Raw genomic sequence first — 21,378 nt, 5'->3', positions numbered from 1 at the left:
GGACTTGGGCTGCCCATTGCCTAACCTGGCCTCCTGAGATGCTGGTTTGCATCCCAGGCCATGACACTATTTTCATATGCAGCAAGGAGCCCTCCCCTTTGCTAAAACTGTGAAAGTAAAAGCTGTGACCTTTGAGAGAGACACAGCCACAGGGGGACACTAGCAATAAGGCCTCACAGGGTCAGGCTGCACAGGTTGGAACACAGAACACACTACTGCTTGCAAGAAACACTGGATGTGGTAGCCAGGTGGGAAGGACGAAGAGTGTTCTGGAAACAGTGTCATACACGGAATGGTGGGGAAAGCTGGTGTGGCTTAGCCCAGAGCAGATGACACTTCAGTGAGCATTCAGTATTATTTCATCATTCATTCTGACAACACATTCACTGAACACCATGATGCTCTGGGACCCTGGGAGCCTGCCTTCTTAGAACACATGGTCACACAGACCGGGACCATGAAGACGGACATTAAAGAAAGCAGATTTCAATTCTATTGAAGACATAACACACAGAAGAAGTACATTCCCTGCCACTGGAAGTAATCCAGGAACAAAGTAGGGGAGATGTCTGCTTTAAGTGTTGAGGTGACAGAGACGACCGCTAAGATCACTTCTAACTTGGGGTGGCCTGGGTGGCTCAATCGATTAAGGTGTGACTTCAGCTGAGGTCATGAACTCAAGTCATGATCTCACAGTTCATGAGTTGGAGCCCCGAAAGCCCACTTCAGATCCTCTGTCTCCCTCTCTCTCTGCCCCTGCCCTGCTTGTGCATGCGTGCACACTCTCTCTCTCTTTTTCTCTCTCTCAAATAAACATTAAAAAAAAAGATCATTTCTGACTCGAAGATTTGGCCATTTTATCTGTGTATGGATTATAGTATCTCGGGCTTTTGACTGTCCATTTCCCCATCTTCTTTCTTCAGATTCCTTGGGGGGCTTCTCCCCAGTGTGAAAAGAGTCTATCCATTGATGGGCAAGGACGGCCATTGATCTCTTACTGACAGGATTCTTTACTTCAGCTTCTGGAATCTTATATCCTATAGAAGCGTGGTTTTCTAACTGGGGGTCTTGAATCCTTCTGTCACACTGAACAAGGATGGGTGAGTGGCCTGGGGCAGTGGTGGGGGGGGGGGGTCTGAGGCTGGAAATGATTTTCTGGTGTTGGGGAAGGCAGCTTGGGCATGAGTGCCCCGTGACTCAGAGGCAGACCCCAGGGAGCCAGGAATCTAGGAGCTGCAGAAGGAGGGATGGGAGTCATGGGGAAGCTGGAGAGGAGGGCTGGGAGCCAAGCAGAGTTTTTTCTCCTTCAGCCTGTTGGGGGTGGTGCTGCATGCCAAGGCCTCCAGGACCAGACATATCCCTGAGATGCAGCGTCAAATTATACTCCCTGAAATTAGACCAATTAGAGATTCACTAGGGTGGCAAGCTTCTTGCTGAAAGCCCCACTTAAAAAATATCCCATAGGGAACCTGCCCTATCAGACATTAAAGTTTGCTCAAAGGCTGTAATTGGCACAGATACTGGCCTCAGAATCCAGGACAGTTCAGAGGGTCAAGGCAGACAGCTCAGAACCTGGGGTGGGGATTGTGTCAGGGCCGGGGTGCCCTAATCAGGCTCTGGAGGCCTGCCCCTGCAGCCAGAAGGCAGCCCGTGGGGCCCACGTTTTGATGCGGAGCGTTCTTGGAGGCTCGGAGCCTGAAGCCCCCCTGAAACAGAAGGCAGCAGGCATTCTGCGATGCCTCTCATCCACTTCCCGCCCCTGGGCCATCCCTCCCATGAGTCACCCTGTTATCCCTCCACGGCCAAATATAGCTCCCGAGGCAAATGAGGGTGCCCCATTGTGCAGATGGACCAAGGAGGCGCCAGGGCGGTGGACCAGGCGAGGGGACCCAGCAGCCGGCCAGGCAGCCCACCCCTCGCCCCTTCCTCGCCCAGACCTGAGAGGTCTCCGCCTTGAACTCCAGATCTCAGGGCTACTTTCCCCACAAACGCAGAGGGGAAGTCGGCGAGCGGGAGGGTTCTGGCCGACAAACAGTGACCACTTCCTTCTAGGGGAACGTGCGACACGGGCAGGGGGACAGAGAACAGGGCAGGGGGCCTTTCCCCTTGGTTTTGTCCATCAGAGGAGGCCAGGTTGCCGCGCGCAGCGGCGGCCGTGCCAGTGAGCCAGGGTGGCCGCGAGGCCCCGGGCGTGCCCGCCGTCCCCAGCAGCCCCTCGGGCGCCGCCCCGGCCCGCGGAGCCACCACATAAGGAAATGTTTGCGCCTGGGTGGCGCGGCCTCCGGGCAGCGGCCCTATCGCTCCCGCCCCCCTCCCCGCCTCCCCTCCTCCCCGCTCGCCGCCTCCTGGACGGGCCGGGCAGGGGCGGGTGCACCGAGGAGGAGCCGCCCGCGGCCCTGGGAGGCGGACTGGGAGGGCAGCTCGCGGGGTCGGCCGGCCCTGCCGCCCGAGGGGGACGCCCTGCCGGGCTGGGTGGGATCGGCCGGAAGCCTTCTCCTGCCCCAAGCCCCTGCGGAAGGCTGGGACCCGGGCTGCCCTGCGGGGGATGGGGGTGGGGGAGAGGACAGGACGCGTCCTGGACCACCAGGGCCCTCCCTGGCTTTGCCATCTCAGACGCTAGGGTGTGTGACCCGGGCCCGGAGGGATGGTCCCCCCTGAAGAAATCCCTCCCGCCCATTAGAAGCGGGCACACTCGGCCAACTGTCCCTCTCCGGGAGTCCAGAGTAGTGTCTTATTTCTCTGGATTGGGACCGAGGCATCCTGAGTCCCAGTCACTCCATAGAGGAGAAACATATTATAACCTGTCTGCTGGCAGGCAAGGTCAGGCTCACGTGGACTGTCTCCCTTCTGGAGTTTTCCATTAAATTATTTACACAGGCCCCGAACAAGCCCACAGACCTCTGCAAGAAGTGGGCAGGCACAAGGTGGTATTTATTCTTCTACAAACGGCCTCATTTCTCCAGGGATCCCCCCCCCCCCCACACACACACACTTAAACGTGACCCTTGGAGGTAAGAAGCTGCCCAAGGGCGGTGCCTTCAAGGTCTCTGTGGTTTACTTTTGGGAGCTAGACGAATTCCCCACCAGGTGTTTCCTGGGCCAGACCCCACGCCCAGCCCAGCATTTAGAGGGGGCAGTTCTGGTCCTCTGCTCAGGGACTGGGGGACCGGGAAGCGTGACTCTGGAGCATACTCCAAAAAGAGCCGTTCAGGGAGGATGATATCACCCAGATCCTTGGCCTTTGGAAAAAGTGTGAAATGCAGAGCGGTGATCCAGTACAACCTGCCCGTTCAGCAGGAGGGGGTGGGCCCACCTCACCTCCTTCCAGGTTACCTGGATTTGATTTAGATCAGATCTCAGGCTTGGTTTCCTAGGAGGTGCCAGCCTGTGGCCAGCCCTGCTGGTGGATTAAAGTGGTGGCATGTCACCCTTGCCTGAGTGACACTGTTACAGCAGCCATTTATCCCCAAGGCCCCACCTCCCAGGCAGGCAGGGCTGCCCAGAAGTGGCTGCCAAGAGGGCTCGGCAGGATTGCTCCCACCCCTAAAGACAGCCCACAGTGCCCTTGTGAGGAAGGTCCCTAGTGGTTTTTTCTGCATAAAGTGCCTGGTGCTGCTGATCAGGAGGTCAATTCTCCCTAACCCCAGTAGCAAGGACTATGGACCATGCCCAGGACTGGGGCAACTGTGGAATGCATATGGGAGAGGGAGGCTATGTTTGGCAAGGTCACCCCCCATGGTAGGGTAGCAAGGGTTGTGCACCCATCCAGTCTGCACCTTCACAGCTCCCCAGTTTTTCTTTTTCCCAAAGATTTTATTTTGAAGTACTCTCTACATCCAACGTGGAGCTCGAACGCACAGCTCCGAGAACAAGAGTCTCATGCTCTGCAGACTAAGCTAGCCAGGTCTGTGAGTTGTTTTATTATTTTTTAATATTTTATTATTTTTTACTTATTTATTTTTATTTTATTATTTTTTTTAAGACAGAGACAGAGCATGAGTGGGGAAGGGGCAGAGAGAGAGGGAGACACAAAATCTGAAGCAGGCTCCAGTCTCTGAGCTGTCAGCACAGAGCCTGACATGGGACTTGAACTCACAAACTATAAGATCATGACCTGAGCTGAAGTTGGACACTTAACCAACTGAGCCACCCAGGCGCCCCAATTTTTTACTTATTTTGAGAGAGAGAGAGATAGAGCGTGTGAGCGTATGCTCTAGTGGGGGAAGGGCAGAGAAAGAGGGAGAGAGAATCCCAAGCAGGTTCCACGCTCAGCTTAGAGCCCGACATGGGTCTCAATCCCACAACCATGACCTGAGCTGATATCAAGAGTAGGACACTTAACAGACTGAGCCACCTAGGTGTCCCATCCCTAGAGTTGTTTTTTTTTTTAATTTTTTTTTTTAACGTTTATTTATTTTTGGGACAGAGAGAGACAGAGCATGAACGGGGGAGGGGCAGAGAGAGAGGGAGACACAGAATCGGAAGCAGGCTTCAGGCTCTGAGCCATCAGCCCAGAGCCCAACACGGGACTCGAACTCACGGACCGCGAGATCGTGACCTGAGCTGAAGTCGGACCGGACGCTTAACCGACTGAGCCATCCAGGCGCCCCTCATTCCTAGAGTTTTAATCCCAGAGGCACAGGGGCAGCCCAACGGGCTGTAATCCACATTGCATAGATTTTCAGCATCATATCAGGTGTGACGAAGCTATTTTGCTCTTGGACCCTAGTGTCCTGCAATTTGGGTCTATAAGCTCCTAGAGGCAGGAAGTGTTTGGCTGCTGCAGGGGTGATGAAGTTTTCCCTTCTTCCCTTCTAGTTTCTTTGGCTGGCCTAATAATTAAACTGATACAAGAGAGATTAACAAGAGAAAAACAAACAAAAGCATACATGCGTAATTGAATAAAATACCCAAATGGCCAAACCCATCATCTTAGATACCATTTTCAGCTAAAGACAAAAGATGCTGGGGGTAGGGATCAATTATAGGAAGTTACCAGCAAAGCACAATAAAAAAGTGTAAGGTAGATTTAAGTCCTTGTCTTCTCCATTGATAAGAGTTTCTAAAGATTTAGAGTCATCCTCCTCTTCTCCGTACAGTGAAGGAGTCACCCTTAGAAATGGAGATTTCCCTTATAAATGTAAATGTTTCTTACAAAAGGGTAACTTCTACTCAGTTTTCAGAGCTTCCCCTGTGTTTGCAGTCTCTGAAAACTAACCAGCCTAAAATAATCGTTATGCTAAAGAGGCATATTTTGGGGTAGTATATTTTGTTCCCCTTCACTGCTATATGCCTAGCCTTAACACAAGCCTAACACACAGCATATGCTCAGAAAATTATCTTTTGGGGTGCGCACACACACACACACACACACATGCACGCGCGGACCTTCATTTCATATCCTAAAGATCTGGGGCTCATAAGGATAAATTTTTTATGCTTCCCCAAAAAGGCTGTCCTGTGAAGTGTCCTCCATCATGAGATACATTCAAATGATAACATATTGGGGTTGTTGTAGAGGGGTTCTCAATGGGAATGTAGAGGCATGTTAGAGTTGATGTATTTTTATGCCCATAAAATATACCTACGAATAGCAAGCATAACAAGAAAATATTCATAACCATATGAAACGTATGCTGAAGAGGTGGTTCTTTGATAACAGGACAAAGAGGGTCAGACAAGGAACTTCTAAAGTCAGTCCAGCATAAATGCTAACATCCCATGTTTATTCTGGGTTATTCTTGCTCTGTGCCTGCAGACTTCTCCACTGACATAGGTGCTTGCCCAGGTACCCAGCCAGTAAAGGTCAGCCCTGGGGCTTAAGTCTTTGTCTCTCCCCCAGAGAGAGGAGTGTGCTCAACACAGAAGAGCCTGAAACACCAGGAGGTGTAAACAGCTGGGGAGACCATAGTCCCCCATCCTGTTTTCATACCCCATTCCTTCCCTGGGGAGGCCACTTTCCTTCTGAGCCTGTTCCCACTCTCTTGTCCCTTAGGCCCCACAAACAGTCCTCTTTACCACATACCTTCCTATCACCCGCCTCTTCTCCTTCAACCCCATAGTCTCAAAAGGAATTTGGTGGCATCTCCTGTTTAAATGCCTTCTAGAAAAAACTTCTCAGGCCTGAACAGGAAATTGGGACTTGACCCCTGATTCCCTCTGTAGCCAGGCCCTGGCCTTGGCTCATGCTTTCTCCAAAAAGGTTTTTCAAATCTTTCGGGCCAGGGGACTCCTTCCCAACTTCACTGTGTTGCCGTAACTGCCCACTTCTTTGTGTTTCTTTCACTAGCTACCCATCGCTGTCACTGCGTGGCCCCAATGCAAAGTGGGAGACGCCCAATGAGCTGGAAGGAAAGAAGAAAGATTAAAAGAAAGCTTAAGAATAGCATAGAGTAGCAGGCAGGTGTTTATTCTTCGCATGTAAACTCAGCAAGGGCTAAAGAATCCAAAACAGTCCAGAAACACCATAGTTTTTGAGGGTGCTCCTGACTGCGGGAGGCCGAGCTTGCACTAATGGGTCTGCACACGTCCCAGGGCAAACACAAGTTGGTGCATATACCAGACTCATGCATCCATGCACCTGTGCACGTCTCAGGTTCGTGCGAACAGGAATCCGTACACACCCGTACCTCTGTGGGCAGCCATTCGGTGCAAACACAAGTGTGCGCACACTCGTGTGAAAAGCAAATCCTTGAGATCGTGCACAGAGGAAAACGTGGAAACCCACCGGTTCGTGCATATCGGATGGTGCAAACACAAGCCTACGTATACTGGGACGAGTGCACTGTCCCGAGGTTGTACACACGTGGAAAGAGGCACACCCCAGGGTTGTGCACACACGAGGTCCTGCATGCCCCTTGGGCCAACTCTCAGGCCTAGTCCAGAGAAAGTAGAGGCGCCCATTCGACCCAAACTCGGGCACAGCTGTAGGGTCTGGGCGCCATCTTCGCCCCGCGAGCAGCGGAAAGATCAGCAGACCGGTCGGCCCTTGCGCAGGGGCCTTTGTTGTCCCTGCTTCCGGGCGTCCATCACGCGGAGGCCGCGCGCGCCGGAGCACGAAATGGCGGTTGGGGGCGGGGCTGGACGGGGCGACCCGGAACAGCGCCCACTCACGACTCCAGGCAAGGCGCGCCGTCCCGCCCCCTTGCGCAGGCGCACGGCACGGCGCGCGTTCCCGCGTTCCCTCCGACGCGCGCCGGGACACAAAGGGCTGGAGGGAAAGCACGGAGCGCGGCCAGCACCTACGGAGCGGTTAGCGGTCCGGAGCGGCCTGGAGCGGACTACCGGGGCCGGAGCCGGGCTCGCCGGAACCGCGCGCTGGGGCGCCGGGTGGGGCGTTGGGCGGCGCTCCTTCCCCTCCCCTCGTCCTCCTTCAACGGCCGTAACGGCCTCGCGAGCTGGGGTGGGGCGGAGCGGGCCGGCAGGGCGCAGGCGCCGAACTCCCGGCCGCCGCGGGGAGGGCCTGGCGCCTCCATTTTCCGTCGCGCGCCCTAATGGCGGAAGTGGCTGCTTTTACCCGGGTGCGGAGGGAACGACTCGCCTCTGGGAAAGCTAGAGGCCTTCTCTCCAGATTCTTTGCTCGGTCCGCGCGCTTCAGCGCGGGAGTTGACCGATGTAGCTCTTTATAAAGGTTTGGAATGTGTTGTAAAAAAAAAAGAAAAGGCCGACATCTCCGCAAATTACTACAGTAGATTGCGACTTGCTACTTCAAATTGGGAAATAGGGAAGGGGTGAGGATACTAATGCTGAAAAGGTAAAAAATTTTTCCGTTATGGGATGTTTGTTAAAAACAATAATAGAACTTTTAAAGGGTATTTTTCATGATACAAATCCCTCTTCTTCGTAGAAAATCTTGGAAGAAATCATGAAAGCTGGCATTCACTGAATAGTTACATGTCAGACCGTTTTAAGTGCTATAATTTTCCTAACTAGGTACAGATGGAGAAATAAACAGCGAGGTTAAGCACACAAAAGTACTTACAAGTACAGGAAAGTACGAAAAGTGTTAAACCCACCTTTCAAGACAATCACTATTTCATAAACTGGCCTGGTTCCCGCCAGTGTTTTTCTGTCCGTTAAGAATAAGTTTGGTTCAAGTTACATGCAGCCTATGGCCTCTTGATCATCAGGGCCGTGGTTTGGAAAATGAGAAAGGCTCAGAGGGACCAGGCAGTGCCGGTTCCTCAGTTCCTCGCTGTGCCTGGAGCAGCTTGGTCCTGCCTAGTCTGGAGACAGCACTAGCTGATGCCCGAGGAGCACCCCAACTCTAGAATGTTGGCCTCTAGTGATCCTGAAGAATTCACATGACTGGTGACCATTTTTGGGAGTTGGGAGGAAAAGCGTCCTTATTCCTCTCTTTTTTCCTTCCCTTTTTTCCTACTGTCGCATTTTCTCAGGTCATAATTGCCGTACTTTAATTTCCCGAGCCCGTTTCAGCCTATGAGGAAGGAAGGTATTTTCCTTGATCAGAGTAAGGTCAGTTTAAGAGAGGGCAGGGCAGGCATATCTCCTCATTTACAGGTGAAGCAGCTGAGATTTATGGCTAGAAGTCTGGACCAAGTTCATCAAATAATAGCGGATAAGTGCTTCATCTAAGTTGAGGCATCTGCCTTGCGAAAACCTCAGTCTGGCAAGTCCTCAGCTTCCATGGGATCTGTTATGTCCCTGTTTGTCTTTTTATGTCTAACAACTTTGACAATATAGAGATCGCAACACCCAGCTGATAAATGGTAGGTGCTCTTCTTGCTTGGGGAAAGATGGGCTTTTCTTTTCTTTTTAAAAAAATTATTTATTTATTTTTTAAGTTTACATCCAAGTTAGTTAGCATGTAGTGCAACAGTGATTTCAGGAATAGATTCCTTAGTGCCCCTGACCCATTTAGCCCATCCCCCCTCCCACAACCCCTCCAGTAATCCTGTTTGTTCTCCATAGTTGAGTCTCTTATGTTTTGTCCCCCTCCCTGCTTTTAAATTATTTTTGCTTCCCTTCCATTATGTTCATCTGTTGTATCTTAAAGTTCTCATGTGAGTGAAGTCATATGGTATTTTTCTTTCTCTAATTTTGCTTAGCATATCACGCTCTAGTTCCATCCATGTAGTTGCAAATGGCAGGATTTCATTCTTTTTGATTGCCGAATAATACTCCATTTATCCATTCATCCCTTGATGGATATTTGAGCTCTTTCCATACTTTGGCTATTGTTGATAGTGCTGCTATACACATTGGGGTGCATGTGCCCCTTTGAAACAGCACAGCTGTATCCCTTGGATAAAAACCTAGTGCAATTGCTGGGTTGTAGGGTAGTTCTATTTTTAATTTTTTGAGGAACCTCCATACTGTTTTCCAGAGTAGCTGTACCAGTTTGCACTCCCACCAGCAAGCAGTGCAAAAGAGATCCTCTTTCTCTGCATCCTCACCAACACCTGTTGTTGCCTGAGTTGTTAATGTTAGCCATTCTGACAGGTGTGAGGTGGTATCTCATTGTGGTTTTGATTTGTATTTCCCTGATGTTGAGCATTTTTTCACGTGGTGGTTGGCCATCTGGATGTCTTCTTTGGAGAAGTGTCTATTCCTGTCTTTTGCCCATTTCTTCACTGGATTGTTTTTTGGGTGTTGAGTTTGAGAAGTTCTTTATAGATTTTGGATACTAACCCTTTATCTGATATGTCATTTGCAAATATCTTCTCCCATTCTGTCGGTTGCCTTGTAGTTTTGCTGACTGTTTCCTTCGCTGTGCAGAAGCTTTTTATTTTGATGTCCCAGTAGTTCATTTTTGCTTTTGTTTCCCTTGCCTCCGGAGACGTGTTGAGTAAGAAGTTGTTGCGGCCAAGGTCAAAGAGGTTTTTGCCTGCTTTCTCCTCGAGGATTTTGATGACTTCCTGTCTTACATTTAGGTCTTTCATCCATTTTGAGTTTATTTTTGAGTAAGAGAGTGGTCCAGGTTCATTTTCTACATGTCGCTGTTCAGTTTTCCCAGCACCACTTGCTGAAGAGACTGTCTTTATTCCATTGAATATTCTTTCCTGCTTTGCCAAAGATTAGTTGACCATACGTTTGTGGGTCCATTTCTGGGTTCTCTTTTCTGTTCCATTGATCCGAGTGTCTGTTCTTGTGCCAGTACCATACTATCTTGATGAGTACACCTTTGTAATACAGCTTGAAGTCTGGGAAAGATGGTCTTTTCTTAAACAGGTGGGGAGGTATGCAGCCAACATATCCCTCTTTACCATTAATCCTTTAAGGACTCATCTGTTTATCAAAATCCTTCTTATCCCATTAAAAAAAATTTTTAATGTTTATTTATTTTTTAGAGAGATAAGAGTATGAATGGGGAAGGGGCAGAGAGAGAGAGGGAGACACAGAATCTGAAGCAGGCTCCAGCTGTTAGCATAGAGCCCAATGTGGAGCTCGAACTCACAAGCCTTGAGATCATGACCTGAGCCAAAGTTGGAAGCTTAACCAACTGAGCCACCCAGGCACCCCCCCCCATAGGCATGGTTAAGTTTATTTGTTTAAGAAATCTTTACACCCAACGTGGGACTTGAACTCAAGACCCTGAGATCAAGAGTCTCATGCTCCACCAACTGAGCCAGCCAAGTGCGCTTCCTGATAATTATTTTGAAATATTCCTAGAAAATCAAGATGCTTGTGTCTGTGAAAAGCTTTCTAGATAATTACCTTTCCTTAACATTGTGTAAAACAAAGTACTTTAATACTTAGTAGCTTGTGGCTTTGCCAAGTACTTATTTCCTGATTCTGTGTTCTCATATGTAAAATATGGATAAGAATATGTCCTGGCAGAGTTTTGGGAGGATGATTGGAGATGATGTTTCTAAAGTGCCTTGACCATAATAGGTGCTCAATAAACAAGTGGCAGCTATCATGTTTGGTTGCTATTCTGTGTTAAGGAAGTATCAGGATTAACTAGCTGGTTGCATTTGAGAAAACATTAATATATAGTTCTCTGTTGAGCACAGCATTTTGCTCAGTTCTACCCTAAAAAACATCCAAGATTGCTCAGAAACAACAAGTGTTGGTGAGGATGTAGAGAAAAAGGAACTCTCTTGCATCTTGGTGGGAATGGACACTGGGGCAGCCACTGTGGAAAATGGTGTTGGTGGTTCCTCAAAAAATTAAAAATAGAATTACCCTACAACCCAGTAATCACACTACTGGGTATTTACCCAAAAAATACAAAAACACTAATTCAAAGGGATACAGGCACCCCCTACGTTTATCGCACCATTATTTATAATAGCCAATATGGAAGCAGCCCAAATGTCAATCAATAAATGAATGAATAGGGAAGATGTGGTATTTATATACAATGGAATATTATTTAGCCATTAAAAAGCATGAAATCTTGCCATTTGCAATGACATGGATGGGTCTAGAGAGTATAATAGCGAAATAAGTCAGAGAAGGACAAATCCCATATTATTTCACTCATATGTGGAATTTAAGAAATAAATGATCAAAGGAGGAAAGCGAGAAGCCAAGAAACATTCTTGACTATAAAAAACAGACTCAGACTGGGTGGCTCAGTGAGTTAAGTGTCCAACTCTTGATTTTGGCTCAGTCATGATCTCATGGTTCATGAGATGGAGTCCCACCTTGAGCATATGACCCTGATGGTGAGTGTAGGATGATGGGGTGCTAACACGAGGTGGCAGTGGCCATGACTTAGGCAGAAGACCAGGAAGGCTTCCTGGATGCAGAGATGCCTCAGCTGAGCTGAACCTTCTCTTAAACTCTGAGGAGAGAAGAGGCACATTACACTTGAAGAGCTGAACAAGTCCAGAAGGGCCGGGCATGGGAACTAAGGGGTAGGAGAGACAGGAGCTGAGACACAGAAAAAAATCAGACTATGGTGATTCCTCTAGGAGTATAGAAGAAGAAACACAATGTTTTTCCTCTACCGCCTTAAATTATCTGATTGGAGCCTTGTAAATTAGTCTGTCAGACACAGATTCCTAAGAGAAAAACAAACACGTTTATTAAAATGTACATCACACAAACACAAGGAAGCACCCAGTGGTAAGTAATTCAAAGGAGTGATTAGAACTTGGGCTTCTTATAGCGTGTTAATGAGAGAACAATACATTTTCAGAGAAGTGACAAGACTAGGGTTGCCTGTGTGGCTCAGTTGTTAAGCTTCCAACTTCAGCTCAGGTCACGATATCTTGGTTCGTCAGTTTGAACCCCACATCTGGCCCCGTGTTGACAGCTCAGGGCCTGAAGCCTGCTTCGGATTCTATGTCTCTCTCTCTCTCTTTCTCCCCCTCCCCCTCTCACACTCTGTCTCAAAAATAAATAAACATTGGGGCGCCTGGGTGGCGCAGTAAGTTAAGCGTCCGACTTCAGCCAGGTCACGATCTCGTGGTCTGTGAGTTCGAGCCCCACATCGGGCTCTGGGCTGATGGCTCGGAGCCTGGAGCCTGTTTCCGATTCTGTGTCTCCCTCTCTCTCTGCCCCTCCCCCGTTCATGCTCTGTCTCTCTCTGTCCCAAAAATAAATAAACGTTGAAAAAAAAAATTAAAAATAAATAAATAAATAAATAAATAAACATTAAAAAAAGTGACAAGACAAAGGAAAAGGACTTTTGAGTTTCTAGAGTGGCAAACTGTGGGAAGGTATGTGTTCAGGGAACTAATGGTAGAGGATGGCTAATTTCTGCAAGGTTTGTTATGTAAGTTCCTCTGGTGCCATCTCCAGGCTGATAAGGGTCTGGAGTTTTCTCTGGTGATTAACTTCTGTCCCTCCTGCTAGAGAGGGGAGTGGGGACATTCTGCAAAGTTATGTCCTGCTTTTAGGCAAATAGGAGGGCAGAGAGTTTTTCTTGGATCTGTTTCTTCTTATTTGCTGTCCACTGAAAATCATCCTTATGCCAATGTAGTATATTTGAGGGCAATGTATTCTACTAGTCTTCTCCAGCTTTCATTGACTAAATTGTTAAATATTCTCAATAGACCAGTTTTTTGTTTGTGTGTTTTGTGCTTTTTACATATAACTCGCATGCTATAAAATTTCCCCCTTTGAAAGTATATAACTCAGGGGCACCTGGCTGGCTCAGTCAGTAGAACATGTGACTCTTGGTCTTGGGATCATGAGTTCAAGCCCCCTGTTGGGTGTAGAGTTTACTTAATTAAAAAAAACATTTTAAAAAGTATATAACTCAATATTTTTAATATATTCACAAAGTTGAGCAACTATCACCACAAATTCCAGACCACTTCATCACCCCAAAAAGAAACCCTAGACTCATTAGCAGTCATCCTCATCTGCCCCTTCCTCCAGCCCCACCACGAATCTCTGTGGATTTGCCCATTGTGGACATTTCACATCAACAGAATCCAAAATGTGTGCTCATTGTGTGTGGCTTCTTTCACTTAGCATGATGTTTTTTTTTTCTGTTTTAATTTTTTAATGTTTATTTATTTTTGAGAGAGAGACAGAGTGTGAGCACAGGAGGGGCAGAGAGAGAGGGAGACACAGAATCCGAAGCAGCCTCCAGGTTCTGAGCGGTCAGCACAGAGCCTGACATGGGGCTTGAACCCGTGAACCGTGAGATCATGACCTGAGCTGAAGTCAGACACTTACTGACTGAGCCACCCAGGCACCCCTAGCATGATGTTTTTAAGTTCATTAATGTTATGGCACATATCTATTTCCTTCTATGGCTGAAAAATATTCCCTGTGTGGCTCTGCCTCAGAAGACTTTTTTTTTTTAAGTTTATTTATTTTGAGAGAGACAGAGCAAGAGCACGCACAAGCAGGGGAGGTGCAGAGAGAAGGAGAGACAGAATCCCAAGCAGGTTCCATGCCATCAGTGCAGAACCTGAAGTGGGGTTCAAATTCATGATCTGTGAGATCTGAGCCAAGATCGGGTCGGAGACTTAACCAACTGCACCACCCAGGCTCTCCTGTCTCAGAAGACTCTTGAGAGGAAGGTGTTTGTATATGTTACAGGAGTGAGTGCTTTGCGGCCTGGCCTCAGTGTGAGAAGAGCTGTGCTTTTGTATGACAGTCCACTGCCTGGGCTCTCCCCTCACTGGCTGTGTTACTGCACAAATCACTTTCTTTGTGCCTCATTTTCCTCTCATAAATGGAGATAACAGTGGTAACGCTCATAAAGTTTGTGAATTAAATGAGTTAATACACTGAAAAGGCTTAGAAAAGTTCCTGGTGTAAAAGTCTAGTAGTTACTGGGAAGAAAAATAGGTTGGTGGATGCAGAGCTCTCCACTGACTAGCACAGTGCCCTTTATTCCAGAATCTTCCACATGGCTACATGGCTACTTTATAAAACTTGAAATTACAACAAGGTCTGAGTATAAGAGAGAATGAATTGAAGACAGCAGTTTCTTCACCTCTCCTAGGTGAAGGGGAACAGAACATGCCACCCCAAAATATGCCACTTTGGCATGTAGATTATTTTGACCTGAAGGCAATCAAGTCCCAGCAGACTCCAGAAAAAACGTTTACCTCTCCCTTAATTGCCTAAAAGAATTTCCATGGGGAGCCTGGCCCAGAAAGAGAGCTATTACCAGAGACAATTCGTTTTTTTTTTTGTTTGTTTGTTTTTTTTAATCTGAAAGACTTACCCGCATGGCAGGGCCAACATCTGCTTAGCAAACATTTGCTCTTTTCATCTTCCTGCAGATTGCCCTCCTCCCCTTTGAAGCCCCAGCCCTGTCCTTTTCCTTAGCTGAGGACGGCATGTGAGTCTCAATTGCCTGACTGCCTTTGGGTCTCATATTTTTATGGGGCTCCCATACCTATGAAATAAAATTTGTTTTTCTCCTATTCATCTGTCTCCTGTCAATTTAAGTATTAGACCAGCCAAGGAACTACCCCGACAGTTTGGCGACCTGCAAGGGACCTTCATAGGCCAGACACCGCTTGCTCCAAGCCTGCTGCAGCTGACAGAGCTCGGGGACTCTGACAAGAGCCAGCGGAAGGTAAGAATTCTTACCAAGTCAGTCTCCTGGATCTCCACCTGTAGGGTCCAGTGGAAGCGAGCCTGCTGAGAGTCCTTTGTCCTTTTTCTAACTTCAGATTAGCGAGAGAAAATATTTGTTTGAAGTAGTTCCTTGAGTACGGGGACTCTGGTAAAGATTTGTTACGAGGACTCATGCATCTGTTAATCCCTTTTCTCCCAGAGACAGTCACGGTTTCCTCTGGTCTCTGTGTCCTTTGTCATGAGAGGGAGAATCATAGCCCATACGAGGTTTCCTTTCCATCCTGTTCCATGTCTTGAGAGCTCGGCTTTGTGACCGGTGAGAATATTCTCACTGGAAGATGCGTGTACCAGCATGCATAGGGCATACAGCCGAAGAGGCTGCAGGTCTGAAAAGCAGCACTGTCTTTGTCTGACTGTGCCAGCTCTAGGGGGAGCTTAAGGGATCCCCTTTGTCTTAAGGGATTGCGGTCCATAAGGGGCCTTTGTTGTCTTGTTGGTGATGGAAAAGCCCCATATCAGTAGCACCTGCCCAGTGTCACAGATATCAGGTCTCGAACTCAGGTACCCGTGAGATCATGACCTGAGCTGAAACCAAGAGTCTGGATGCTTAACCGACTGAGCTGCCCAGGCGCCCCTGTACGGCACCATTCTTACTGCCTGTGACACTGAAGGTCTTTGCTTTCTTGGATTAGTTATGGGAGTGAACTTTCTGGATTTTGTGAGGACTGAGTCCTCTGCACCCTCTTTTGGAATGTTTCTTGCATCCATGGTTAAGCCATAAAAAGACTTACTGGTTGGAGTTACTACTGAGATTAATATAAGATCCTACTTGTCAATGGCCAGATAATGGACCCTCTGAATTGGCTGTATTTGAAAGTGAAAATTTTAGAGAGCTCTCATCTACAATTGTCTTACTGGTACCTGTGGAAAAAACAAAGAGGACACAAAGGAATATAATGGTTAGCCTCAGGGACTCCCTTAACAAGATGAAAGAACAGAAATTAGACTTCGATAAAAAACTCAAGCCCACCTTCAACGGAAATCCTGGCCTGTCTCCCTGTTTTAGCTTCCCTTTCCCTGTGACAGTTACAGAGAGCATTCTGGCTTGATGTCCAGGCCCAGGGTACTGGTTATCTGTGTAACTGCAGAGGGCCAGGGAGTGAATTTAGAAGAAACACCAAGCTCGGTAATCAGGCTGTACCAGCCTCAGGTCTTCTTATGCAGTGTCCTTTGCTGGAATATCTTAGGTGCCGACCACAAAGAATTCATGCAACAGAGACAAGCAGCAGATCTTTTAAATTATAAAAATCCTCTTACCTCCACTTTCAGAATATCCTACCAAATTTAGAGAAGTGTTGGAAAGATCACTGGCCGTTCATAGGGTGCCTGGGTGTCTCAGTCAGTTAAGCCCCCGACTCTTGGTTTTGGCTCAGGTCATGATCTCACAGTTCAGGAGTTTGAGCCCTGCATTGGGCTCTACACAGTGCAGAGCCTGCTTGGGATTCTCTCTCTGTCTTTCTGTCTCTCTGTCTCTCTCTCTGTCAAAATTAATAAACTTTAAAAATTTTTAAAAGAAAGAAAGAATGATCACTGGCCATTCACAACCCCACTCACAGGGACCTGGACCAGCTGCTAAGGGGTGTTCTTCCCGTCCTTAATTATACTGTAGCTAATAGACAAGCCAGATTGGCTCCCTGAGGAAAACCCCCCTCACGGAGTAAACAGATGACCAGAATTTCTCATAGGCGCTGCTATAAATGCTGTTCAGGGACTGATAGAACCAATAGTAAAGATTTTTGCCTCTCAGGTGAATTGGTCCAAGGTTGAATTGTGCACTCAGAAAGAAAGCCTTTGTTAAAGCACTTTATACAGACTTTTCAAAGGCATATCACATTAAACCCTGAAGCTCTAGAACACAGAAATCTTTTGATTTCCACCTTATCTAGAAATCTTCTCCCTGATAAAAAAAAGCAAATTGAAGATAATGTAGTTGGATGGGTGGATCGGTGCCTCAATATCATTTAGGCTTCAACCCAGTTCTTTGAGAAATTAAAAGCAACTGTCCTTTTCTTACAAATGCAACTCTAGAAATAATTCAAAGTCTGCCTCTCTTTACCATCCCCCAAAGCTCTCCTATTCATCTCAAAATGCTTGCAGATATTGTTTCTATAATATCTGGGACATTGTGTCTATAATATTTGGGACATTGGAAACAGAATTGTCCTACATTTAAGGAAAAAAAGAAAAATTTAAATAATAATTTCTCTAGACCTTTGATAAGAGGGAAATATACTCAAAACTTCTTGGAGAAAAGTTGGATATTTCCTTTATGCCTTTGTGATACAGATTTTCTACCCCATCTTTTCTAGAATCCGACAGCCAGCCTTTTGAAATGCTAACTTTTAAAAAATATTTTATTTTTTAAGTAAGCTTTACATCCAGCCTGGGGCTCAAACTTAAGACACCAAGATCAAGACTCACATGCTCTACCGACTGAGCCAACCAGATGCCCCCAGCGAGAGGTTTCTTATAAGGAGGACAAGAAAGGAACTATTTGTAAATTGGGCTGATGAAAAATCTTAAAGATCCTCTCCACAAATCTTAGTAAAAAGCTTTAGCAGTGGTGCCTGGCTGGCTCAGTCAGTGGAGCACGCAACTCTTGATCTTGGGGGTGTGAGTTTGAGCCCCACATTGGTTGTAGAGATTACCTTAAAAAAAACAAAAAAGGAGCTTATGCCATCTGAGTAGGTGGACTTATTTCAACTGCCAAAATAACATTTGAATCCAACTATTCTTTTATAAATCAGTGGGTTTTGTAATTATCATCCCTGACTCTCAGATTCTAAAATTTTAGAAAGAAAGATATATATAGGGTCTCTGTGTTAGTCTGTATGGTTGTGTGTGTCTATGTTTGTATATTGTAGACATGTGATATTTTTTTATTTCCTGATAGTATTGCCAATATTAATTTGTAAAAAAACTCTGTTCATTTAGTTTGAAATAAGTGCTTATATGAATTAAGTATTCCTAAACCCTCAGAAATGTAATAGAAACAAATCCAAGTGCTTTTCTAATTCATGTGATCTGGGAAAATATTCAGTAACTACAACTGGTTTAAGTTTATTGGTTTAATTAAAATAGACATGTTTCCAGGGGCATCTGGGTGGCTTAGTTGGTTAAGCGTCCACCTCTTGATTTCAGCTCAGGTCATGATCTCACGGTTCATGAGTTTGAGCCCTGCATTTGGCTCTGCGCTGACAGCACAGAGACTGGGATTCTGTCTGTACCTCTCTCTGCCTTTCTCTCTCTCTCTCTCAAAATAAATAAGTTAATTTAAAAAAAAAAACAAAACATGTCTTCAGAATTGTCAACATTAAACGTAATATAGGCATACAACTTTTATTCTACCTGAGTTTGCTAGTCAAAAAATTCATGTCATCTCTGGGGCACCCAGGTGGTTCAGTTGGTTAAACATCAGACTCTTGGTTTCAGCTCAGGTCATGATCTCAGGTTCTTGAGATCAAGCCCCACCTTGGGCTCTGGGCTGGGCAGCCCAGGGCCTGCTTGGCATCCTCTCTCTCCCTCTCTCAAAATAAATAAATAAACTTAAAAAAAAAAGATATCATCTCTGTTACAAAATTTGTCAGCAAGAAAATAACTTGGGATGATGGTCGTCTCATAAAGCTCTCATGGGTAGTCTAAGCATAATTGTTGGGAACAAGTGACTTAGATATAATTGGAATAAGAACTTTTAGGTGAACTTCTCAGCCATCATTACATTTTATGGTGTGTGTACTTAAAAATACCTTCCAAAATCATTTAATAACCTCCACTATTAGAGTGGTGATGGAAGAGCTAAGTGATGGAACTTCATTGAATATGTAGATCATTTCCAAGTAAGATAAAATCTTGAAACATTAATTACTGAACATGGGTTTATCTGCTTTTTGCTTCTTATTACAGAGAAACTAAAAGCCATTTGGATGTGTTAGTACTACATTGGAAAATTGCACTAAAAAAAAGGCATATGTTTCTAGAAATTGTGAAATGTATTCATAAATTTGCCAGTCTAAAGAATGCTATATAACAATTTCCATTGCTCATTTATTGGTTTTCACTAGAAGTTCAGGTTTGGTAAGGTTAGGAATTCTAACAAATGACGTTAAAACTACAAGAAGTAACAAAGGAAACAACTCTACAAAGAAAGTAAGATGTGTTTTTGGTAGGAAGAGGTATGAGATATGAAGATACATTTTGTTGAGGGAAAAAAAAAATAAACTTGTCCTAAAGTAAAACTGGTTATTTCAGATTAGGAAAGAGGATTAAAGGACAAAAAGGTATAGAAAGTCAGGAAGAGAGAGAGAAAAAAGGAGCGAGAATTTGTGTAATCAAGCTGGCTAAAATTGAATTATTATTTTAAGGGCTTTAAGAATAAACTTTAATGTTAATGGTGTACTTATGTAAAATGAACTTCTTTTTCTTTCGTCTACTGAAAGGATAAAGTTATCCTGAACTATTGGTCTGGTCTTGATAAGAAGAGATTGTAAAAAGTTTTTCTTTGCCTTTTAAATAATCTGACTGGAAAGCAAAGATTTTGTGTCTTACCAAAATAATTTCCTATGCTTCATGTTGTCTTAATTAGGTCTTTGATTATTTAAGAAAACTAAGTCTTCTCAATATTAAAAGTTCTAAGTTTTGCTTATAACTATGTACACTTTGGTATTTGCCTTCAAAATCTTTTGTCCCTTTAGTTAAAAAAAGTTTTTTAACCTTTATTCATTTTTGAGAGACAGAACATGAGCAGGGAAGGGGCAGAGAGGGAGGGAGATACAGAATCCAAAGCAGGCTCCAGGCTCTGAGCTGTCAGAGCAGAGCCTGAGGTGGGGCTCAAACCCACAAACTGTGAGATCATGACCTGTGATGAAGTTGTACACTCAACCAAGTGAGTCACCCAGGCGCCCCTGTCACTTGAGTTAAATAGATAAATAAGTATTGTTTCATAATGATTTGTGATCCTATTTAGTCAAGTCTTCAAATCCTTTGCCTTTTTTTTTAAGTAAGCTTTACACCCAAAGTGGGGCTTGAATTCACAACTCCAAGATCAAGAGTCACACATTCCACAGACTGAACCAGCCAGGCACCCCTAAAACCCTCAAATCTTTTGATATTTTGGACAAATCTCCAAAAAACAAATTCTAAATGAAATCTTTCTGATCTGCATACGAGTAACTTTGATTTTCCAGAGGGTTCCTGGAACCTCTCAAAAGATTTATTATCTCTTCTTACACAATGAGAGACATTAAAACTAATTAGGTTCATCTGATATGTTAAATTACATGGGAAGCATTGTCAAATTAGAATACTAAACCTTGGGGCACCTGGGTGGCTTGGGCAGTTAAGTGTCCAACTCTTGGTTTCAGCTTAGGTCATGATCTTATGGTTCGTGAGTTCAAGCCCTGCACCAGACTCTGCCATGACAGTGTGTTACCTTCTTGGGAATCTCTCTCTGCTGCTCCCCTGTGCACTCTCTCTCTCAAAAATAAATCAATAAATAAAAATGAAAATTACTAAACCTTCTTTACCTTATGTTTGTAAAGGTATATGTTACTATACGTGTTTTAGAAGTTATATAAAATTCTTTAAGTCCTGGGATAATGTTAACCAGTCTTAATGCTAGTTATTGTCTTAAAATATCATATGTCATAGAAATAACCACATTTCCTTGTTGATTGCATTATAATGAATTGTTGTTAGATCTTTAACCATGGCCATTATAGGCCTTTGTCATTTGCGGAGAGTTACTGTTTTACTCTGATGCTTTCACAAAAGTGTTCTGGCAAAAGTGCTTCTTCGAGGAAATTCATGGAAAGGACTTTGACAAGTATAGGTTTCTGATAACTTTAAGATCATTAGACTGAACTGGGTAAGAGTTTCCAGAACGAATGCAAATACTGGATTCAAGCAGAATAAGAATTAACATGGGACTGAATGAACTGAGGAGGACGATTATAGTTTTTTATGACTTTTTGCTTGAAATGTTGCTGGTTCCTTAATGTTTTATTTCTTCAGATTTAAGGAAACTTTTTTCTCTTTTGCTTCCCCCCCCTTTTTTTAAGAAGTGTGTGTATGTGTGTGTGTGTGTGTGTGTGTGTGTATAATTATTATTATTATTTGTGTGAGAGAGAGAAAGAGCAAGAGCAGGGAAGGGACAGAGAGAGAGAGAATCTTAAGCAGGCTCCATACTCAGCATAGATCTTGTTGTGGGGCTTGATCTCATAACCATGAGATCATGACCTGAGCTGAAACCAAGAGTCAGAAGCTCAACCAGCTGAGCCACCCAGGTGCCCTTTCACTTTTTTCTTAAGCTAACTATGACTTACAGCAATTTGGTAAAGTACACCTTTGTAAACAAAGATG

At 45.3% G+C, this 21,378-nt stretch overlaps 1 protein-coding gene and 1 long non-coding RNA gene across 13 annotated transcripts in view; one reads left to right on the top strand and one right to left on the bottom strand.

The window, feature by feature from the left end:
- Positions 1-378: 378 nt before the first annotated feature.
- On the bottom strand, positions 379-6,867 carry LOC113596052 (uncharacterized). Its single transcript, XR_008295633.1, has 2 exons — positions 6,728-6,867; positions 379-6,344 (listed from the first exon to the last, which is right to left on the bottom strand). It is a non-coding gene; the product is annotated as an uncharacterized LOC113596052 (long non-coding RNA).
- Positions 6,079-21,378, top strand: part of LOC128314148 (uncharacterized) — a 38,658-nt gene continuing 23,358 nt past the window's right edge. For 9 of the 12 annotated variants that reach the window (XR_008295623.1, XR_008295622.1, XR_008295619.1 and 6 more), the window contains exons 1-2: positions 6,079-7,753; positions 14,830-14,959. Coding sequence is in view for 1 of the 12 variants with exons in the window: in XM_053215954.1 (XP_053071929.1) it covers positions 8,727-8,729; positions 14,661-14,719; positions 14,830-14,959 (192 nt within the window). In the remaining 11 variants the exon portion in view is untranslated. The other 3 variants (XR_008295615.1, XM_053215954.1, XR_008295624.1) reach the window with 3 other exon arrangements.

The sequence above is a fragment of the Acinonyx jubatus genome, chromosome C1 (genome assembly GCF_027475565.1).
Source record: "Acinonyx jubatus isolate Ajub_Pintada_27869175 chromosome C1, VMU_Ajub_asm_v1.0, whole genome shotgun sequence".
Lineage (NCBI taxonomy): Eukaryota > Metazoa > Chordata > Mammalia > Carnivora > Felidae > Acinonyx > Acinonyx jubatus.
Note: the sequence above shows the minus strand (reverse complement) of the source record. Positions and strands in the feature narration are given on the sequence as shown.